The 18,055-nt window shown below is 35.3% G+C and overlaps 1 protein-coding gene across 1 annotated transcript in view; it reads right to left on the reverse strand.

Moving 5' to 3' along the window:
• LOC134528880 (uncharacterized) overlaps positions 1 to 18,055 on the reverse strand; it is a 530,965-nt gene that overhangs the window by 480,585 nt on the left and 32,325 nt on the right. Inside the window, exon 2 of the mRNA XM_063362546.1 lies at positions 14,794 to 14,961. Coding sequence (XP_063218616.1) covers positions 14,794 to 14,961 — 168 coding nt within the window. The remainder of the gene's footprint in view (positions 1 to 14,793; positions 14,962 to 18,055) is intronic.

The raw sequence follows: 18,055 nt of genomic DNA on the forward strand, positions 1-18,055 counted from the left end.
AATAATATAATTAACTCATTTCATTCATGTTGTTCAATACGGGTAGAGGTTAAATATTTACAAAAGAAAAAAAACTACACAATATAAATCAGGGTTAAGTGTTGGAGAAGAAAAGAAATAGCGGAGTTTGTGTTAGTAGAGTCATGGGTTCTGCCTTGTCGCGAATTTAAGATCCCACTCCATATTAAATTTTAACTACAGTTAATTAACATCCCTTATTAACTCCGCTTGTAATCTATATCTTACATAGTATAAACCAAAGTTGCTTCCCGCTGTCAAACTGTCATTATGTATGCTTAGATCTTTAAAACTACGCAACGGATTTTGATGCGTTTTTTTTAAAGATAGATTGATTCAAGAGGAAGGTTTATATCTATAAAACATGCATAATATAATAGAGAAACACTGATAATTTTAGAGGTTTAGTGATGTTGTGATGAATTGGTAGAAAATCACCATGGCAACGGCTGTAACATTGTTGATGCTTCATTCGTTTCTATGGCAACGACTATTTCATTGTTAGTGCAGTCCCCATCACCGTTGAAATTTTGCGGGGAATTTAAATATATAAAAATTGCTCTTTTTTTTTCCAAATATATATCCTACCGACTTGAAACTTGACAGTTATGTTCCTTATGTTACGCAGGATGACGTTTTCCGAAAATCAGTTCTCAAGGGTGGTTAAGTCCGTGCAACAGTGGTTACTTCGTCTCCATGGCAACGGGCATCGCTTTGATTTCTTTTTCCATTCGAGGCGCTGCAGTGGCGTACCCACAAGGAGGGGCATGTAAAATGAGCGGCGTAAAAGTGTACTGCCTGCAGACTGCCGAAGCGAAGTACGGGTACACCAGTTGACGTTGCGTGCTCGAGAGTCGGGAAACCATCGGTGCTATTCGTTTTCTCTCCGATACATTAAAGAACATTGTAATAAATTAATTTCCATGGTATTTCATTAATTATTACTGTAAATGGGAGATTTGGTCTTCTTTTCCCTGTAGTATAGCCGTGCGAAGTCGGGTTGCGCAGCTAGTATATATATATAAATGATGAAATTTCTTCTGCTTTGAGGTGCAATCGCGTAAACACGACTAAAAGTACCGGTATGGGACCATCACCATTCGAAGCGGAATCGCATGTAGGTGGTTCTAGGTTATTATTAATTTTTTGAATTCCGTAGACCCTTTCATCAATTTTTGTTTAGATTTTTAAATTTGATAAGATTTTTCACCAGTAAAAATATATAAATACAATTTATGTTATGGAAACGTTTCTCCGTGCTAACGGATTGCTCATAGCAACGAAAAATAACTACACCCAGCGATATATTAGTTAGATTTGCTGTAAAAATTTTCTTTAAGTTTATTAAACTATAATTTATTTTTTGATGAAATATATCCTATGTCCTTTTCTGTACCCCTGACAATGTGTATGCAAAATTTAATCATGATCGGTTGAGTAGTCAAGGCGTGAAAGCGTAACAAACAAACAATTAAAATCAAATTTCATTTATAATATTAGTAGGATGAATGAATAAAAGTGCTAATTGAACGGAACAGGCCTGTGTTTATTTTTCATAGTCGTTTACCTATATTTGTTTAAGTCATTGACATTTCTTTCAATGAAATTAGATATGTGCCTCCCGAAATCAGATACTAAAATAAAAAAAGTTAATTTAGTTTTGTTTATGAATAGGTTGAACGAATATTTATGCTTGTCTATACGAGCACAGCGACTGCTTGTTGTCGACGGAAATGTTTGCAGGTTTTACTGTATGGCTTGTCATTGTGATGCCTCAGCGGGGCGCCTGAGATCCCGGACTCAAGCGCGTAGGGTCTTTGGAGAAGAATACCTGAAATGTGCTGGGGTGGGGTGTGGCAGGAAACCCGTGCGTCACTGGGGAAGGGGAGATAAGTTGCCAAGTGGTGGGGGAACAATTTACGGGCAAACGGATTCTCAAGACAAAGGACAGAATGAAACTTACGCAGATATTCGTGCTGGTTTGTATGAAATATAATTCGAGTATTCACAAACACAAAATATTATAAAAACGCAATACAGTCTCCTTGAGTTCTATGGGGAAATAAATTTTTGTTTAGTTTAAGTGTTCCAAGTTACTTCCAAAATTAAACCTTCACATTAAATAATGTTATAAAAATCTACAGTTTTTCACTTTTTACAATCGTATTCTAACACATAAAATTTTTTCACCCGTTCAGATGGTAAAACAACGAGCTTTGAGAGACGCACGTGTACACTTACAAGGGGCCATCCATAAATTGTCACTCGAATCATGATTTTTTTGCCCCCCACCCCCACCCGGGACTTGTCACAGATGGTGTGACGTCACAAATTTTCCAATTTTATATATTGAACTAATTTAATTAAAACAGCAGTTTTAAAATTATTTTTACTCTCATTAAAAATATGTTTTAAACAAAATAACATTAAATCAAACATTTTTCGCTTACATTTAAAGTTTCGCATTTCAATATTTTATATTTGGACATGTGACATCACGAAGCTTATGACGCCTCCTACCCCTTGTCACACAATGTCACACTTCGTCGACCACCTCCCCTCCCCTTAACTCATGGCGTTATTTAGGGATGGCCCCCAATGAGACCGAGTCTTATCAGTTTCAGACAAGAAACTCAAGAAAAGGTAAATAACAATGTTTTCAAATAACCTTTAAAAATCACACAAGACATCTTGTAATTCTGTCCTCCATATTTAATGTAACGTATTCCGAGAACACTGAAGTTATTTGTATGGAAGCCAACGACTTTATTTTTATTACACGTTTCACGTTTTCACTTATGAAACTACCAAACAGTGAAAGCACATGAAATTTTTTAATGAAATTATAAAGAATTGCTTACTTTGACATAAAAATTAACATTACTTATAGAAATAAGCCAACTGTAAATTGTTTCGACAGTTGTATTGTTTCAAGTTGCAGGGTCGGCGATGTTAGCGTCTGGCGTATTTTACCTATAAATTGCCGCAGTTTTATTGCACTTGTTGCATGTAGCGTCCTGTGCGTTTGCTTTTCTTGCGAAGTTTATAACATTAGCCTTGTAGTCAACCAGTGAACACCTTAAGGTGTAGCCAAATTATACTTGTTGATTTTATTTTATTTCAGACACCCGTGGTCAATTCTTAAACATAATTTACTACAGTTACATACAATTGTTAAATTTTCATGTATTTCACACTTCTTCCACGTGAAAAGTGCCACGTATCTACCGCTCAAGCCCGCTCCACAATGTGTAATGGAACTTCAAGAAATTTAGGTTTCAATATGCGTTCGCTGCTTCCACAGTGTGTGAAAACTTAACAAATGGTAATGAAGTGATTGAATTTCACGGTTACGAAAAAAATAAATTAACTGAAAATTGGTTGAGTTACGATAAAATAACCACGGTCATGATTTACACACACACGCCTACACGCACACACACACATGTATATAAACATAATTATATAATTAAATATAATTAAAAACAAAGTAATGATTCTGGAGGCAAATTGAAAATAATGTCTTATAATAGCGAACTACATATTAAAAGTTCTCAAATAAAATGAAAACAACAGCATACTCTGTTTATTAATTACTGAAATCCAGCGCTATTGGACGTCTACACTTTCAACTACCATGATTCATAACTGCATTTGCTTTACGAGAACTTGCAAAAAAATCAGTGTAAAAACAACAACATACAGGATTAGCATATATGAATGACCGGATGTAAAAAAAATCATATTTTCAAAGATATTATTCCATCAGTGATACTGAAAAAAAAAAAATCCAATTTCTTATCAAAATCGTTCACTTCATGGCAGCTTTACCTTAGAACTCGATGATAATCGGAAAAAATGATTTGTGTTTATAAACCAAGTATACATTAATAGTTAATAATCAGGCATTGATATGTTTACATCTCATGACCTAACTTCGTATTACGCTTCATATCCTAGTAATTTCGTCATTGTAGATCCACAAAATGTACTTGTACTAGACCCCAATTTACATATGGGTCAACCGGGTATTCGCCCAGATTTCCAGTTTTTGAGCGGCGAAAGAATTCGTGGTACGAAAAAAATTGGACAAAAAGGTTTGAGGGACGAGAAATAATGCCTAAAAATATAAATTACTAAATAAAATAATTTAGAAAAAGATTTAAAATTTGTTTAATAGTATACTGTAACTCATATTTTATTACGGTACGTATAACAACCGTATAAAAATGCTACAAGCATTTATTAAATTTAAAAAAATACACACAGCCTTTGTCTTTGAAAAACCTTTGTATTTAGTTGCATAATATGCTGTTTTAAAACTTATTCAAATAAGCTTGCCATTGAAAAGTTTTATTATTTTTGCGGGGAACTGGAAAGAAAGGGGGCAGCTAAAAATTATCTTCCCAGAGCGCTGGCTCCTGAAATCGGGGCCAAGTTAGTACATAATACAAGAGCAACCAAATTACTAAAATTGTTTACGATGAAATGTACATATTTTCCACTTTCCCTACAACCAATTCTATAGATTTTGGTGTAAAGTCAAAATCATCCTCACAACGAATCAAGTGAAAGCTTACATTCGAAAATATCTTAAAATAAATGTATTGTATAAATAAAATGGAAAGGCTGTTTGCAAAACAATCTGTTATTCACAAATGCAAGGCTACGCACAGTTAAAACATACTTGTTTTTCCAACACTCAACCCACTCAATACTAAAGAACATATACTGAGAACTAAAATTAACCTAGCCAAACTCAAGAACTAATTATTCTTAGATGACGCTGAGGGCACTATTCATTTGGTTAGAATTCGTATATAAGGAGTATAAAATCTATATTGTAACACAAAAAATTAGGATAGGTTCGTAATATGGTAATTTTATAAAATAGCAGCTTCTTGTAAATAAGGCTAATACAAAACCGTGAAGTGGAAGATTCGTTGCGTAAATTCAGAAGTAGTAATATTCATTTGGTACGTAAGTAAAACTTTATTACGCAATTAATAAAGGCAACCTAACTAACCTTTAACTGTAGTTACTATTCAACTTGTTTTCCAGGAGCCGCTACTCTGTAATTTTGCCCTAAAACATTCCGATATGGCATACGAGTAATATATAAATGTATCTCCGGCATCTGGTGCCAGTACATTGTGTGTGGTTGAGGTCCATCGTGTGTGGTTGAGGTCCATCATCTTGGATTGTGAATTCACGGCGGCCATTTTGCATGACCTTGACTTTGACCTCGGCCGCTTAATATTCCTGACAACATTTTGTTGGTGTTCTCCCTGTGCTCCTGGTTATTCCTGTCAAAACTTTTGTTGAATTTCTTAGTGTGCTTCTGGTTAATCATTAGAAAGTAGGTTCATTTCAAGCATTTTTTCGATATGAGACATGCAATTGTATTCAGTTTTGCGTTTATTTAGTGAATTCCTGTTACCAAATTACTTTCGATATGAGAAATGCAATTGTATTCAGTTTTACGTTTAGTTAGTGAATTCCTGTTACCAAATTACAACTACAAATTAAATCAGGTGAAACTCACACATAAATTAGATTTATCACTGAGTCGATTTCTATGTATTAAAACAGCTGAGAACCACAGCATGCAAGACTATTCTCCTTCTGCTTGAGGTCTAGCAAAGCTCTCTTTCTATTCCGATCGTGAGTGAGCATCCTGCATCTCGCCTAAAACAGTGGCCGCTTTTACAACATAACAAATAACGAATGTTTTATACTTGCATTATTATACAAGGTAAATTGTACTAGATGGATTCAGATATATTGTTTAAAGCAAGAACACTGTGAGCAATTACATGAGGAGACATCTGTAGGTGAAAAGCAGATCTACTTGTAGATGAATTTTTCAACAAATGTAAAATTAACTCTAGCTGATGGTTTACTGAAATTCCTACTTGAATGTCTGTTTTAGTTTGGAACACTCAGTATGCTTCTGACCACATTCACAGAAGCTAGTATGGATTCCGTAGAGATGTCTGTAGCCGTTATCGAACGGACACAAGTGTAGTTATTGCAGCAAGAAATTTACCTTGCAATAATTGTTAAACGTCATGAGAGAAGCGAGTGTATTTTGGGTCATTACCAAAAATTATTTAGTTGCACTCATCATCATTTAGTTGACGAAATATCTTGAATAAACATCACAAGATCTGTACAACCAAGCTAACTAATGATAAAAAGAACGGTGCTTCAACATCCAGAAAGTGAAATAAAGACAACACTATCCCAGATTTCGTTAATGATTTGAAATTAAATGCTAACGAAGAAAGTAGCATCTTTAATGGAAATGAAAAAAAAAAAAGAATTATCAATAGCAAATTGAAGTCATCTTTGCATAACTGAAAAAAATATAAAAGCATCTGAAGTTGACAAGTTCGAATAACGTGATGACGCACTTGAACCTTTCAAGATCGAAGACCAAGCTGTAGCACCTGAATCTTACAAGATCGACAATTGTGATGAAGCACTGAGATCTAAACGATGGAAGCGACATGTTCAAATTATCAATTCTGATCATTTCCGTGATGATCAATGGGACGATTATGATTATAATAACTATGAGGCTGGTTTGAAAACAGAAGACTATCGAGTTTCTCAGAAAATTGGCAGTAAAAGCGTAAAGAAGATGGAGGCAGCAGCAGCAGAAGAGATTGATTACACAACATGAGAAGATCCTAAAATATTGGTCGATAGGTTTAGACTTCTACTTGCTTCCAAAAATTTTAAAAATATATCCATTACTAAAGAAAAAGGTACTATACTTCATGCACTAAGATGTACGGGATAGTACAATAATGCCTTGTTTTACCTGCAACTGTATTTTATTGAAAAATAAATTATATTTTGTATTTTGGAAAAAATGTTTTATTTCTTGTATTTTAATTTATCGCCTACACTTTCTCACACTACAATTTCTAACTAAAATATGCAAAAATCGTCACCAAACAAAATAATAAGTAACAAAAAAGCCTTCTCAGCAATCGAGACAATTTCGGGCTAAATATGACTGAAACCAATAAGAGCTAAATTCAGTTGTAGCTGTTGTAGAGATTTGGAGACATTGTAGCCGTTGTAGCCAGTTGGAGCTGATGTAGCGATTGTAGCCGTCGTAGCCAGTTGGAGCTGTGGAAGCCAGAGTAATTTTGAGTTGTTGATTTTAATCTTTACTCGGACTGGACAGCAGCAGTCGCAACAATGACGAAGACCTTGATGACGTATGTACCATCAGCAATTGAAGGTTCTTCAGTTCAGTCTGACCTATCACCTATAACAACAGTAATGCTGACTATCGTCAGTAGAGATCATTGTGGAAGGTCTACCATCGTCGTTTACATACTAGAGGAGACTTTAACGGGTGCAGTGTCTTTATCAGCAGTAAAAACATAAGTATCGAAAACGAATACATCGTGGTTCGGATATGCTTGGCCTACAAGGCTGACATTGTAAATGATCTGTTCGAACAGTATTCTGAGAACCGATGAATTAGATCTTATGGTTCGGGATACTTTGTCTATACCTGAAATGGTACATGAGTAAGCTGAAGGAGTTTCCAAACCTCTTGGTGTGGAGACGCTTGTCATACGGCCTGTCTAGAGTGACGTTTTGTTGTAAGGCCAACTATCCAATTGTCAGAAGGTAAAGAGAGAAATAAAAAATATATATTTTTAGTCTAAAATCCCCTTTTTTGCATCGACCAAGGATTGAACCGAGGACTGAAATCAATTGATTCAATCGCTATATTATTTGGCTAATTTCCTAATATTTTTTTGATTTTTTCTCGATTATTAATTTAATAAGTACAGAATTTCAATATGGCGATCAAACCTACATCTGCGGCTCACTAGGAGCCGATAGATTAGGAAAGTAAATATGTATATTTTTGTATTTTTAAATGAATTTAATTAAATTTTAAACATAAAACTTTATTTGTATTGCTCAAGGATTGAACCAAAGACTTAAATCAATCGGGTCAATCATTACATTATGAAAGATTTTCTTTTATAATTTTTGGAATCATTTCCGGATATATAGGTTAATAATTACAGAATTACAATATGACGGCTATGATGTCCGAAAATATGGCGGAAGTGACAACATTCTTGCAATAAATACTCCTGCACTCTTGCCAGCATAGCGGTAGCGCTCTATAGCATACGGCTGGATACTAACGTGCCTGGTAGCTAGAATTGAAAACAAATATGTTGGCAGCGCCCTCTAGCATATGGTTGGTGTACTACATGACACTCACGCTCCTATTATTGTGAATTGAAAACAAGTATGGCGGCAGTTCCCTCTAACAAATTCTGATATTTTTATTTAATCATATTGAAAAAAATTACGTCTGAATTTGCGACATTTTTTATATATACCTTATATAATCTCAGTCTGTTAAATGTCTCGATGGTCATGTGGTAAATGGCGTATGTTTCTAATTCAGAGTTCCGAACTGCCATGGTTCGAATAACCTAACTGCCAATGTATACAGTATAAAAAATTAAATTTAATATGTCGATAAGGGTCATAAACTCATTAGTAGGTAATGGAACATCGAACTTATGTGCATGAGACAGAGAGTATTTGACAAGCACTAGGAAAAAATAGCAGTAACAAAAATGGTAGACATTACATAATCCAAGATGGCGACCTCCAGTAGAAGAAAGAAAAGCAAGATGACAACTTCCGGCAGATAAAAACAAGATGATGGAAAAACCCAGATTGCGGCCGTAACGAATTGGGGCATTCGATTTTAAGATGGTGGAAAGTTTCAGAAACAAAATGGTGGATTCCAGTATGGCGGCGAGATCATAGTCCAGGTCATTCAAGATAGCCGTCATGATGTCACAATCCAAGATGGCGGACTCCAAACACACCACGCACCGACTTCAGTTTCCGGACATACATTTATACACTTCTCATACGGAATGCTAGAAAAAAAAGTTTATTTTGAATGCATACTGGCGTGAACTTCTTAATAATTATAAATACTTTTTTTGTTAAGAATTCTTTAAAAATATATCAAAAGGAGTTTTGTGTGTTCCAAGGGAAAGGCCCTGCTGTTAATTTTAGCTGCAAAAAAAATGAGTCAAAATATGACAAAACAACACAAGTGAATATGTTAAAATTACTAGTTAATGGAGTGTAGCACTATGAGGCAAAAAGCCACAGACTAATGTAATGTAGGTCTACACATAACATAACCAACCGCAGACATCCAATTAAGTAATTTTGTCACAGCATTTTTCTCAAGAAAACAATTAGTTAACTCATTTGTGAATAATGCCTCTCCACTCAACCTACTCGCATTTGGCAATGAATTAGTGAAAGTGTTAATTCAAAGTCAAGTACAGTAAAAAGTTATCTGGTTGCAAGCAATAGAGCTTAAAATTTTCGTCCAAAACACCTGACACAGTTCTTACTTTTAGAGTAAAGTAAATAATAAAAGGGAATTTTTTTCATAGAACCATTAAAATACATAATATTAAATTTTAAAGTTTATTGTGCGAAATACGAAACCAAAAATAATGTAATCATTAATTGATGAAAACCCGTACTTATATTGTTGACATTACTATAAAAAAAATTGTGGGGGGGGGGGGGGGGGAGCTGCCGTAGTACGTACATTTCAACATATTTACTAAGACATTGGAAACTTAAAAGTCTGTAGACAAAATACTCTGCAAGCTTACGTGAAGGAAGAGAAAGTCCGCGAGAGATAGTAAAATTTCTGATTTATAAGTACGTAGGGCATAACGCAGGTCACACCGAGCAGATCGACCGGCATTTTCAGCTACATGAGTCACGCTGAAATATGAACTCGATTGAAACTTCTACGAGCCGAAGAAAAGAAACAGCAATTTTTCCTAAACTGTTACTAATTCAAAGTTATGATAAATATATAAACGGAAAATACCCTTAAATTTTTTTTATAATATTAGTCAAAAATAGTTATAAATAACTACGGGTAACTCATTGAAAAATATGAATAGGTATATTAAAGGAAAATAGTTATCGAATTTTATTTTACAATTATGAAAAAAGGTTAGGCAAACAATAAATTAATTAAAGTAACAATGAAAAAAATTGTAAAAAAATATATACTTTTAAATTTAAAACCTAATTCCCGTAAAAATACCTCATTATCTCACATCAAGTAATGAGTGTTACTCGGAAATGCACTACGTATAATACAACGAGGTAGCGAAAACGCGAAAGCTCAGGTTCGAAATCATTTCATGAATCTTTATTTTTTTACCACCTCTCCTATAACCTTGCCGTCATGTTGGAACCAGCTGTCTGGCCAAAAGTTTTCTGCATCCCCAGTAAACATTGCTTGTGCAGTATTGCCCCGGAAATCAACAGGAAAATAGTACCTTGATATAAATTTTATGAAATGGAAAAATTAAATATTTATGTTCCTCATATATAAAATTTTTAAAGCTTTTTTTCTCAAAATGTGTTAAAAAGATTTTAATAACTACCCTGCGTCTGAACATTAATGTTTCTGCTTTCTCTACATTACGTGATTTATCACTTATTACAGTTTTAACGATTATTTTACATACATTCTGTATTTATATTCTCAAGATTTTTTTATCGCTACATTTAAAAATATGTAAAAATTTTATATTAAATAAAAGACACTAATGTAACCTTCGAGATAAGAATACCTAATGACGCTACAACGTAAGTAAATGAGATAATACAAATTTATTTTTATTTAGTTTTAAATTTCCGTCAACAGCGAACTTATTATAGCTCTACAAACAAAACAAACTGTTTTACTAACACAAATTAAATCTTAATCATATGAAAACAGGAATAAAATAAACGTGTAATTCAGATATGGCGAGCAAACCATTAGCTGAAGTCAATTTAGCTATGTGTGGAACTAACAGCACCATCTATACACAGAGAACCAAACTGAACCCGAAAGTAACTGTTTAGCCACAAGAGTGCAGCTCTGAATGCGGGGAATGCAAGCAAAAATATTTCTCACTACAGTCCTTTCAAAATATTTACGCCTTCTCATTCAAATTCTAAGTAACGTGATTCGGCGTTATGTGTTTCTAAGTTACGTGTTTCTAAGTTATGATCGTTCTAAGTTGTGTGTTTCTAACTTGTGATAGTTCTAAGTTGTGGCTTTCTACGTTATGACGTTTCTAAGTTGTGTGGTTCTGCGTTGCGTGTTTCTAAGTTACGTGTTTCTAAGTTATGACAGTTCTAAGTTGTGTGTTTCTAACTTGTGATAGTTCTAAGTTGTGACTTTCTACGTTACGACGTTTCTAAGTTGTGTGGTTCTGCGTTGCGTGTTTCTAAGTTACGTGTTTCTAAGTTATGACAGTTCTAAGTTGTGTGTTTCTAACTTGTGATAGTTCTAAGTTGTGACTTTCTACGTTACGACGTTTCTAAGTTGTGTGGTTCTGCGTTGCGTGTTTCTAAGTTGTGTGTTTCTAAGTTATGATCTTTCTAAGTTGTGTGTTTCTAAGTTACGTGGATTTTTCCAAGTTTTCTAAGTTATGACAGTTCTAAGTTGTGACTTTCTAAGTTATGTGTGGTTCCCTGTGGACAGGCGTGAGGTAAGGGGCGAACCACTGTTGAGCCTATCTCCAGTGAGGATTGAGAACTGCGGAACTTGACAAACATTGAGTGACTTGAGAATAAAAGATTTTAAGTGCCAGTGATTTGTGATCGGACATTTATGAGTAGGCCTACAATTATTTATTAATTTAAATATTAGTAATTTATAATACTGTAATAAAAATTTCATTGGGTTACCCTTACGAACCCAGTTATCCTCACATCACAAATAGTAAAACTATGTAGTTTACTGAAGAAACGGATTAAGTATATAAATATTGCAATGTGGAGGAAAAAGAGTAATTAATGTTAAATTAGTCCTCCCATTTTAAGAAAGTATAACGAGAAGCTATATTAAAAATATGTAGCACACAGTCAAAAACAGTTTTGATCTCAATGGGAATAATAGCTAAAAATAAACCACCGAAACTTCAGATTGACATGGCACGCACAATTGACGATAACGAAAGTAAAACTGGTATCTTCTGCACAAATGCACACAGAGTTAAGACACAAGCAAGAGAGTTTCTTAGGGGTTGAGTGACATAATTTTCAGTAAAACGGCCCCTAGCTTGACTGTTGGTTTGTCGTGTGCTTAAAATGTCGTACATGTTTCATGTTTTTGCTTGTTTTTACGCCATCGTTAATTGCTTTGAGTCTGAACTGCTGAGAATAATGCGTGGCCTATGTCACGTTGTGCAGACCGTCCGACTTTGAAGTAAATTTATTACTTACTAGTACAGAGTGGATACTCAATGCTATGGATCTTTATGTTTGTTTATTTCGCGTAATTTATTTACAAGATTGTAAATCTGACATATATGAAAACGGTTTTGCCATATTTTCTAAATACTATAAAAGGGACGAAAATCAATAAATTATTTGTGGTATTCATAATTTATGTGTCTTAATGCTTACCTTTCATTTATGAATAAAATAAATTGTCAAAATTTGTACAAAAATGTTACGGAAAACTAAGGATTCTCGCTAACATGTGGAGTAGCACCCCTGCAATTGTACAGGTAATTTGAATGCCGTTCAGGCTTCTGTCCTTGTGGCATTGCACACAGAACATATAAAATGCACGTATATATCACAAAATTTCCGATTACTGAATGAGATTCCTTGCAGCAAGTAGAATAGTTACTATCTCCGCGCCATTTTGTCTACTTATTTTTTCCAAGATTTAACACGTGCAACACGTAACGAATTAATAAAAATTATATTTATCATATTTAAAATTAGTAACAATTCAAGAGTTGCATTGAAGTTTATAGCAAGTATAATAAAAAAATGACTTCTTAAATATTAGTAGCATATAGTGGTTTGAATAGTTTTTTTTGCTTCCAAAGGTTCGATTTATACATCGAAACTCCAAAAACTGGCTCACTGCAAGCGCGGCTTTATAAATTGTAGGGGGGGGGGGGAAGTTGGCAGAAGCCACTAGGGACGATATCCTCACCCAAACGCAAATTTTCTTTTTTATTTTATTTTGTAAAGTATATTTATGTTAACTTAAATACTGAAGCTCGTATGCTAAAACTTATTTTTCATCAAAAGGTTTATGAAACGATTTAAGTACAGCATTTGCGACCGTAAATCTGTAGACGTTCCAAGCCAAGATTTATCTGACTCATTTTAACCCAGAGAACAAAATAGGCTCGAAGCAAGCTTGCATCAAACTTTGCATGATAACTTTACTAGCTTGAATCAAACTTGATGTGTCAAGCTTGCACGGCAAACCAAATTCAAGTCATATGACAAGCTTGCCGGAATCTTACATGCTGTGTGCACCCTCTCCCCCCCCCCCCCCCCCCCCCCCCCCCCCCCGTCCACCAAACCCAACAACCGACTGCCTGCTGAACTGGACATCCCGTCGCCATGGGGACGGGCAGCCCACGGTCTGTGATTCACTAACCAGTCCTGAATACTAGGATAACATGCTGTGTCTCCCACCCTCAACACTACCAATCTCACAGGTTCCTTTAATCCAGGTATTGAAAGAAACTTTCTTGTTTTAAACAGTTTATTTTTTAGCCATAACAAAATGTTTTTCATTTGATTTTCAAAAATTTTCGTTATTAAATCATAGTATATCAGTTTAAAAGGCGCATGACGTTAAAGTAACTAACTGGCTGCTACAACTATATTCCCCTGTGATGTCATTGGAGTTTATTATTTCATTTATTCCAGGGAATGACTAAAATAGACGCAAGGTTATGGTCTTTGTAAAGCTCCAAATGTGCGATATATGCTTTAAAAAAGGCCAAAATTTAGTTTTAAAAGAAGCAAAAAAATTTATGGCTAAGAACTGTTGAAACAAAAATGTCGTCTTTCATTTCCTGTTTATCCCCCTTAAACACGAAAGGTATAAGTATGGACTAGAAAAAATGTAACTTTTTGACGTAGGGGAGACCGGGGATGGTTGTAAAATTTCAACTTTGATGACAAATAACTGCAAAGTTTTTTGAGTTTTAGTCAAACAAGTCATGGAAATAGAAAGCCGGTAATGTTATTTACGATTGATAGCAGATAAAAAGTATCTTAAGTGATACAACTTACAAAAATTTGTGTAAACTATGTGGAGGTAGAATGTTACAACCATCCCCACGGCGGGGTTAATTGTTACAGTACTTGAGGTTGGTTGTAACAGCACATTAAGACAATTAATTTTAATCAGTAAAGGCTGTAGACTACATGAAAAGTAACATGGATAGTATCTAAACAAAAGGATAATGTTCAAAACACACATCAAAGGAAATATTTGCTTAAAATACATAAGAAAACGTATTTAACAAAAACATTTCAAAATTTAGGCCTACCCTATAAAACAGAATTTTAATATTTACATAATTCATTAGAAAACACTTTCTCTGTCTGATGCATATATATTAATAATACACAAGGTATATTTCAATTATAAACTCATGGGATTTCACTTTAAATAAATCAAAGAAAATACAAATATAGCTAAATAAAATATTATAATGAAAACAAAGAAAAAAATTAAATAATAATGCTTCTGCAAAAATTTTACTAGGAACTTCTTACTCGGATATTCCATCTTGGACTTCTTCGCACATTGAAAATGAGTCCATTGCTTGTAGTCCAAACATTGTACCCACTCCTCCCCAGGTTTGCTTTTTGAAAATGGTTCTAGGCAGACTAAACACAAACAAGCTTCGTCATAATCTTCCTCTTCAGATGAAGTTATTTGAATATCTTTCCTTATTCTTTTTTTCAAGTGTGCTCTTGCAGTAACTTTCTTCTTCTTTTCTATGTGTTCGTTCTTGGAAATTTTTCTTTTCTTGTATTCATTTTCGATAGCTTTCTTCTCAGGAGCATCTGTTAACACAGCACTCTTACGCTCAATCCTCTTCCTTGTTGTTTTCCTTGTTCCCGATTTAGGAAATGGTAGCACTATTTCAGGAGAAAATTTACGTTTTGATATTATCACTTCAGAACCAGATTATGTAGACTGCTTTACTGGTGTTGATGGCAAAGAAGACACAATAACTGAAGTAGACCTAGGTGAAGTGGCCATTGGATTTGGCCCAGAATACCCGTCAAATGAAGTGTTCATCTCTGAATTAGGCAACAAAGACACATTAGCTGAAGTGCTTGCCATGTTATTCAGCACAGAAGACTCACTGACTGATGTGTTCACTAGGTCTACTGGGTTTGCCAGAGAATAATCATTAGTCAAAGTGCTCGCAGCAGTAGTCCTAGGCCTATAGAAGACTCGTTGATTGATGTGTTCACTACTGGATTAGGCAAGGAAGACAAATTAAGAGATTTGCTCCCTACAGGGTTCGGCCTATCAGTGAAAAACGATGGCCCAAAATCAGCATCGGTGAAGACTTCGTGATTGAAGGGAAATATACCACATTTTTGAAAGCCATTTTGAATATTAGTTGCTGTCATGGCAAGTGGAAATGCAACATTTAAAATACCTGGAATATCATATATTGTTATGCTTCTGACAGTGTTTTGCTCTCCCTCCACATCAGCAGAAACCCTTTGGGAATGGTGGCTACAAATCCAGCCATCCATAGCTGTATTTATATGCCTTTTAAGAGGTCCATATACGCTGCGGTCCAAGGGTTGTAGCCGGTGTGTACAGTGGGGTGGAAATGATAACATCACTACCCCATTGTTCTTTGCGTAGTCAAGGATGTTTGGTGAGAGGTGAGATTGGTGGCTGTCCTGAAGGAGAAGCACATGTTTCTCTTTTGATGAACGCACAGAATGAACAAAGTGTTTCATAAAAATTAGAAATTCTACTTCTGTCATCCACCCTGAATGGTTTCCTGCACCAACACAGCCCAATGGTCCGTCTCTAATAAAATGGTCGTGATATCGCATTCGCGGAAACACAAACATGGGTGGTATTACATTTCCCGCTGTGCATAGGGTAACAAGCTCCCCTCTTTCGGCAGTAGTCATAGCACCTACTTGCTTGACTCCCTTCCTATAGCCACTCTTTTAACTGGTTTTTGTACAGACGTTACGCCATTTTCGGTTGTATTATAAACGTCCGATGGCCCGAAGTGGTAACGATAGTAAATTTCAAGTTTATCAGAGAAACCTTTGATGTTAACCTTATTGAAAGGCGATGCTCTGGCTAAGCTTGTGGCTTCAGGCGTTCTTATTGCTAAGGTTGGATGCCTCTTTAAGAACCCGGAAAACCAGTCAGGACCAGCTTGTTGCTTATCAACCCAACTCTGTGGCATATTTATCTCGAATCTTCTAGCACATAAGAAAGCAAGTCGCCTAACTTCGATAGGTGTCAAGCCAAGATATATGTCGGATGACATCTTAATGTATTCAACTAGCGCTGCCTCTTGCGGGGGAGTAAATATCTGCCTGTTACCAAAGTATACAGTCAATGGCCTCCATTCCTCATCATTCGTTACTTCTTGACCTAAAAAAATTTAAAACTTATTGTAGTCTATGATTTGTTGTTTTAATTCATACAAATTGAATTCTCTTAATCGGCAAGAAAACAATAGGTACTAATGGATAGGTACCAGTACTGTTTGCGAAAAGAGTTTTTCCCGTGTTTGTTTTAGTACCTTGCGTGCATATCCAGTTCTGCTTCATGGCTATTGGCAGCGCGACGTTGTGAATAGCCGTCTCTGAGCCAATCATTATAGGCCTAAAGAAAACCAAAAGGCCGGGATTTGTGGATAGGATCTCAACATTCGTGAGAACTAAAACATCCAATGACTGAACATGAAGCAGAACTGCTGATGTGCACGTAAGGCGCTGGAACAAACTGGGGCAAACAAATTTTCGCAAAAAATTAGGGCCATTTTGATATTTATTTTTGTCCCATGATATTTTCGCTTTGAGAAGATAATTATATCTGCTCTTTGTTAACTTTCGCTTACTTTTAGTTGCATACTTTGAGTCAGACAAATTGTTACTTTCCGGGGAAAAAATAAAGGACAAGATAAAAAGTATACAAGAAAATAAAAATTGTCCTACGTCTTGTTTGCCGAGAAATGAAGGGAGTTAGAGTAACGTGGCATATGTCATGTTGACGTGCAGCTTCTCTCACAGAATGTCCTTTTGAAACAGTTTGGGCAGCCTGTGTAAGCGTTTCAATCGTGGCCTTGCCGCGACCAGATTTCCTCTTGGGATTTCTCATCTACAAATAGAAAAAAAAATCATTCAAACATTACAAACATAGAATATTACTGATTTATTTCCACACATTTATTTCCAATATTCTGTTTGAAAATATATATTCACTAAAATGTATTAAAATTATCTTTAAACAACGAAAAAACATCATGTGTGTTGCCCTGTTACACCAGAGGGGCCGGGGCAGGTTGTAACAAAGATAATTTATTGTTACAACCTGCCGCACACGACACAATTACCGTAAAAACCCTGTGTGAACAGAAATTTTCAAAACATTCGGAAGATAGAGCCATGTATTTGTAAAGAACATTTACGTTATCCGACAACGTATTTTAAACATCATCATTGCTGCATTACACAAGAGACGGGAACGTAAGTTCGATGAAGGATTTAATACACTTACCTTTAAAAAAATCAAATAGTTTGATGTGGCGAACGTATTCTCCGGCGTAGGGCGTTGAACCTCTCGTATAAACTGACGCATGAACAGGCACGTCGCTTGATGTAGAGACAGCTGCGCTCTGTTGAGACCTGAACGAACTATGTCGTCTGTTACAACCTATCTCGTGTTACAACCATCCCCGATTTTCCCTACAATATCTTATCATTTTGTTGCTTTATTTATGTATAAATTTACAAATGTATTAACCTGTAGAAAATATGATTATAATGCCTTAAATGTCACATAGAATTATGCATTAAAACTTTAACACTATACCATACCTACATTCTTGTCGACATCCGTGTCTGACATCTGGCATCGACAGCTAAACTCGCACAATGTACGTAA

The sequence above is a fragment of the Bacillus rossius genome, chromosome 2 (assembly GCF_032445375.1).
Source record: "Bacillus rossius redtenbacheri isolate Brsri chromosome 2, Brsri_v3, whole genome shotgun sequence".
Classification (NCBI taxonomy): Eukaryota; Metazoa; Arthropoda; class Insecta; order Phasmatodea; family Bacillidae; genus Bacillus; species Bacillus rossius.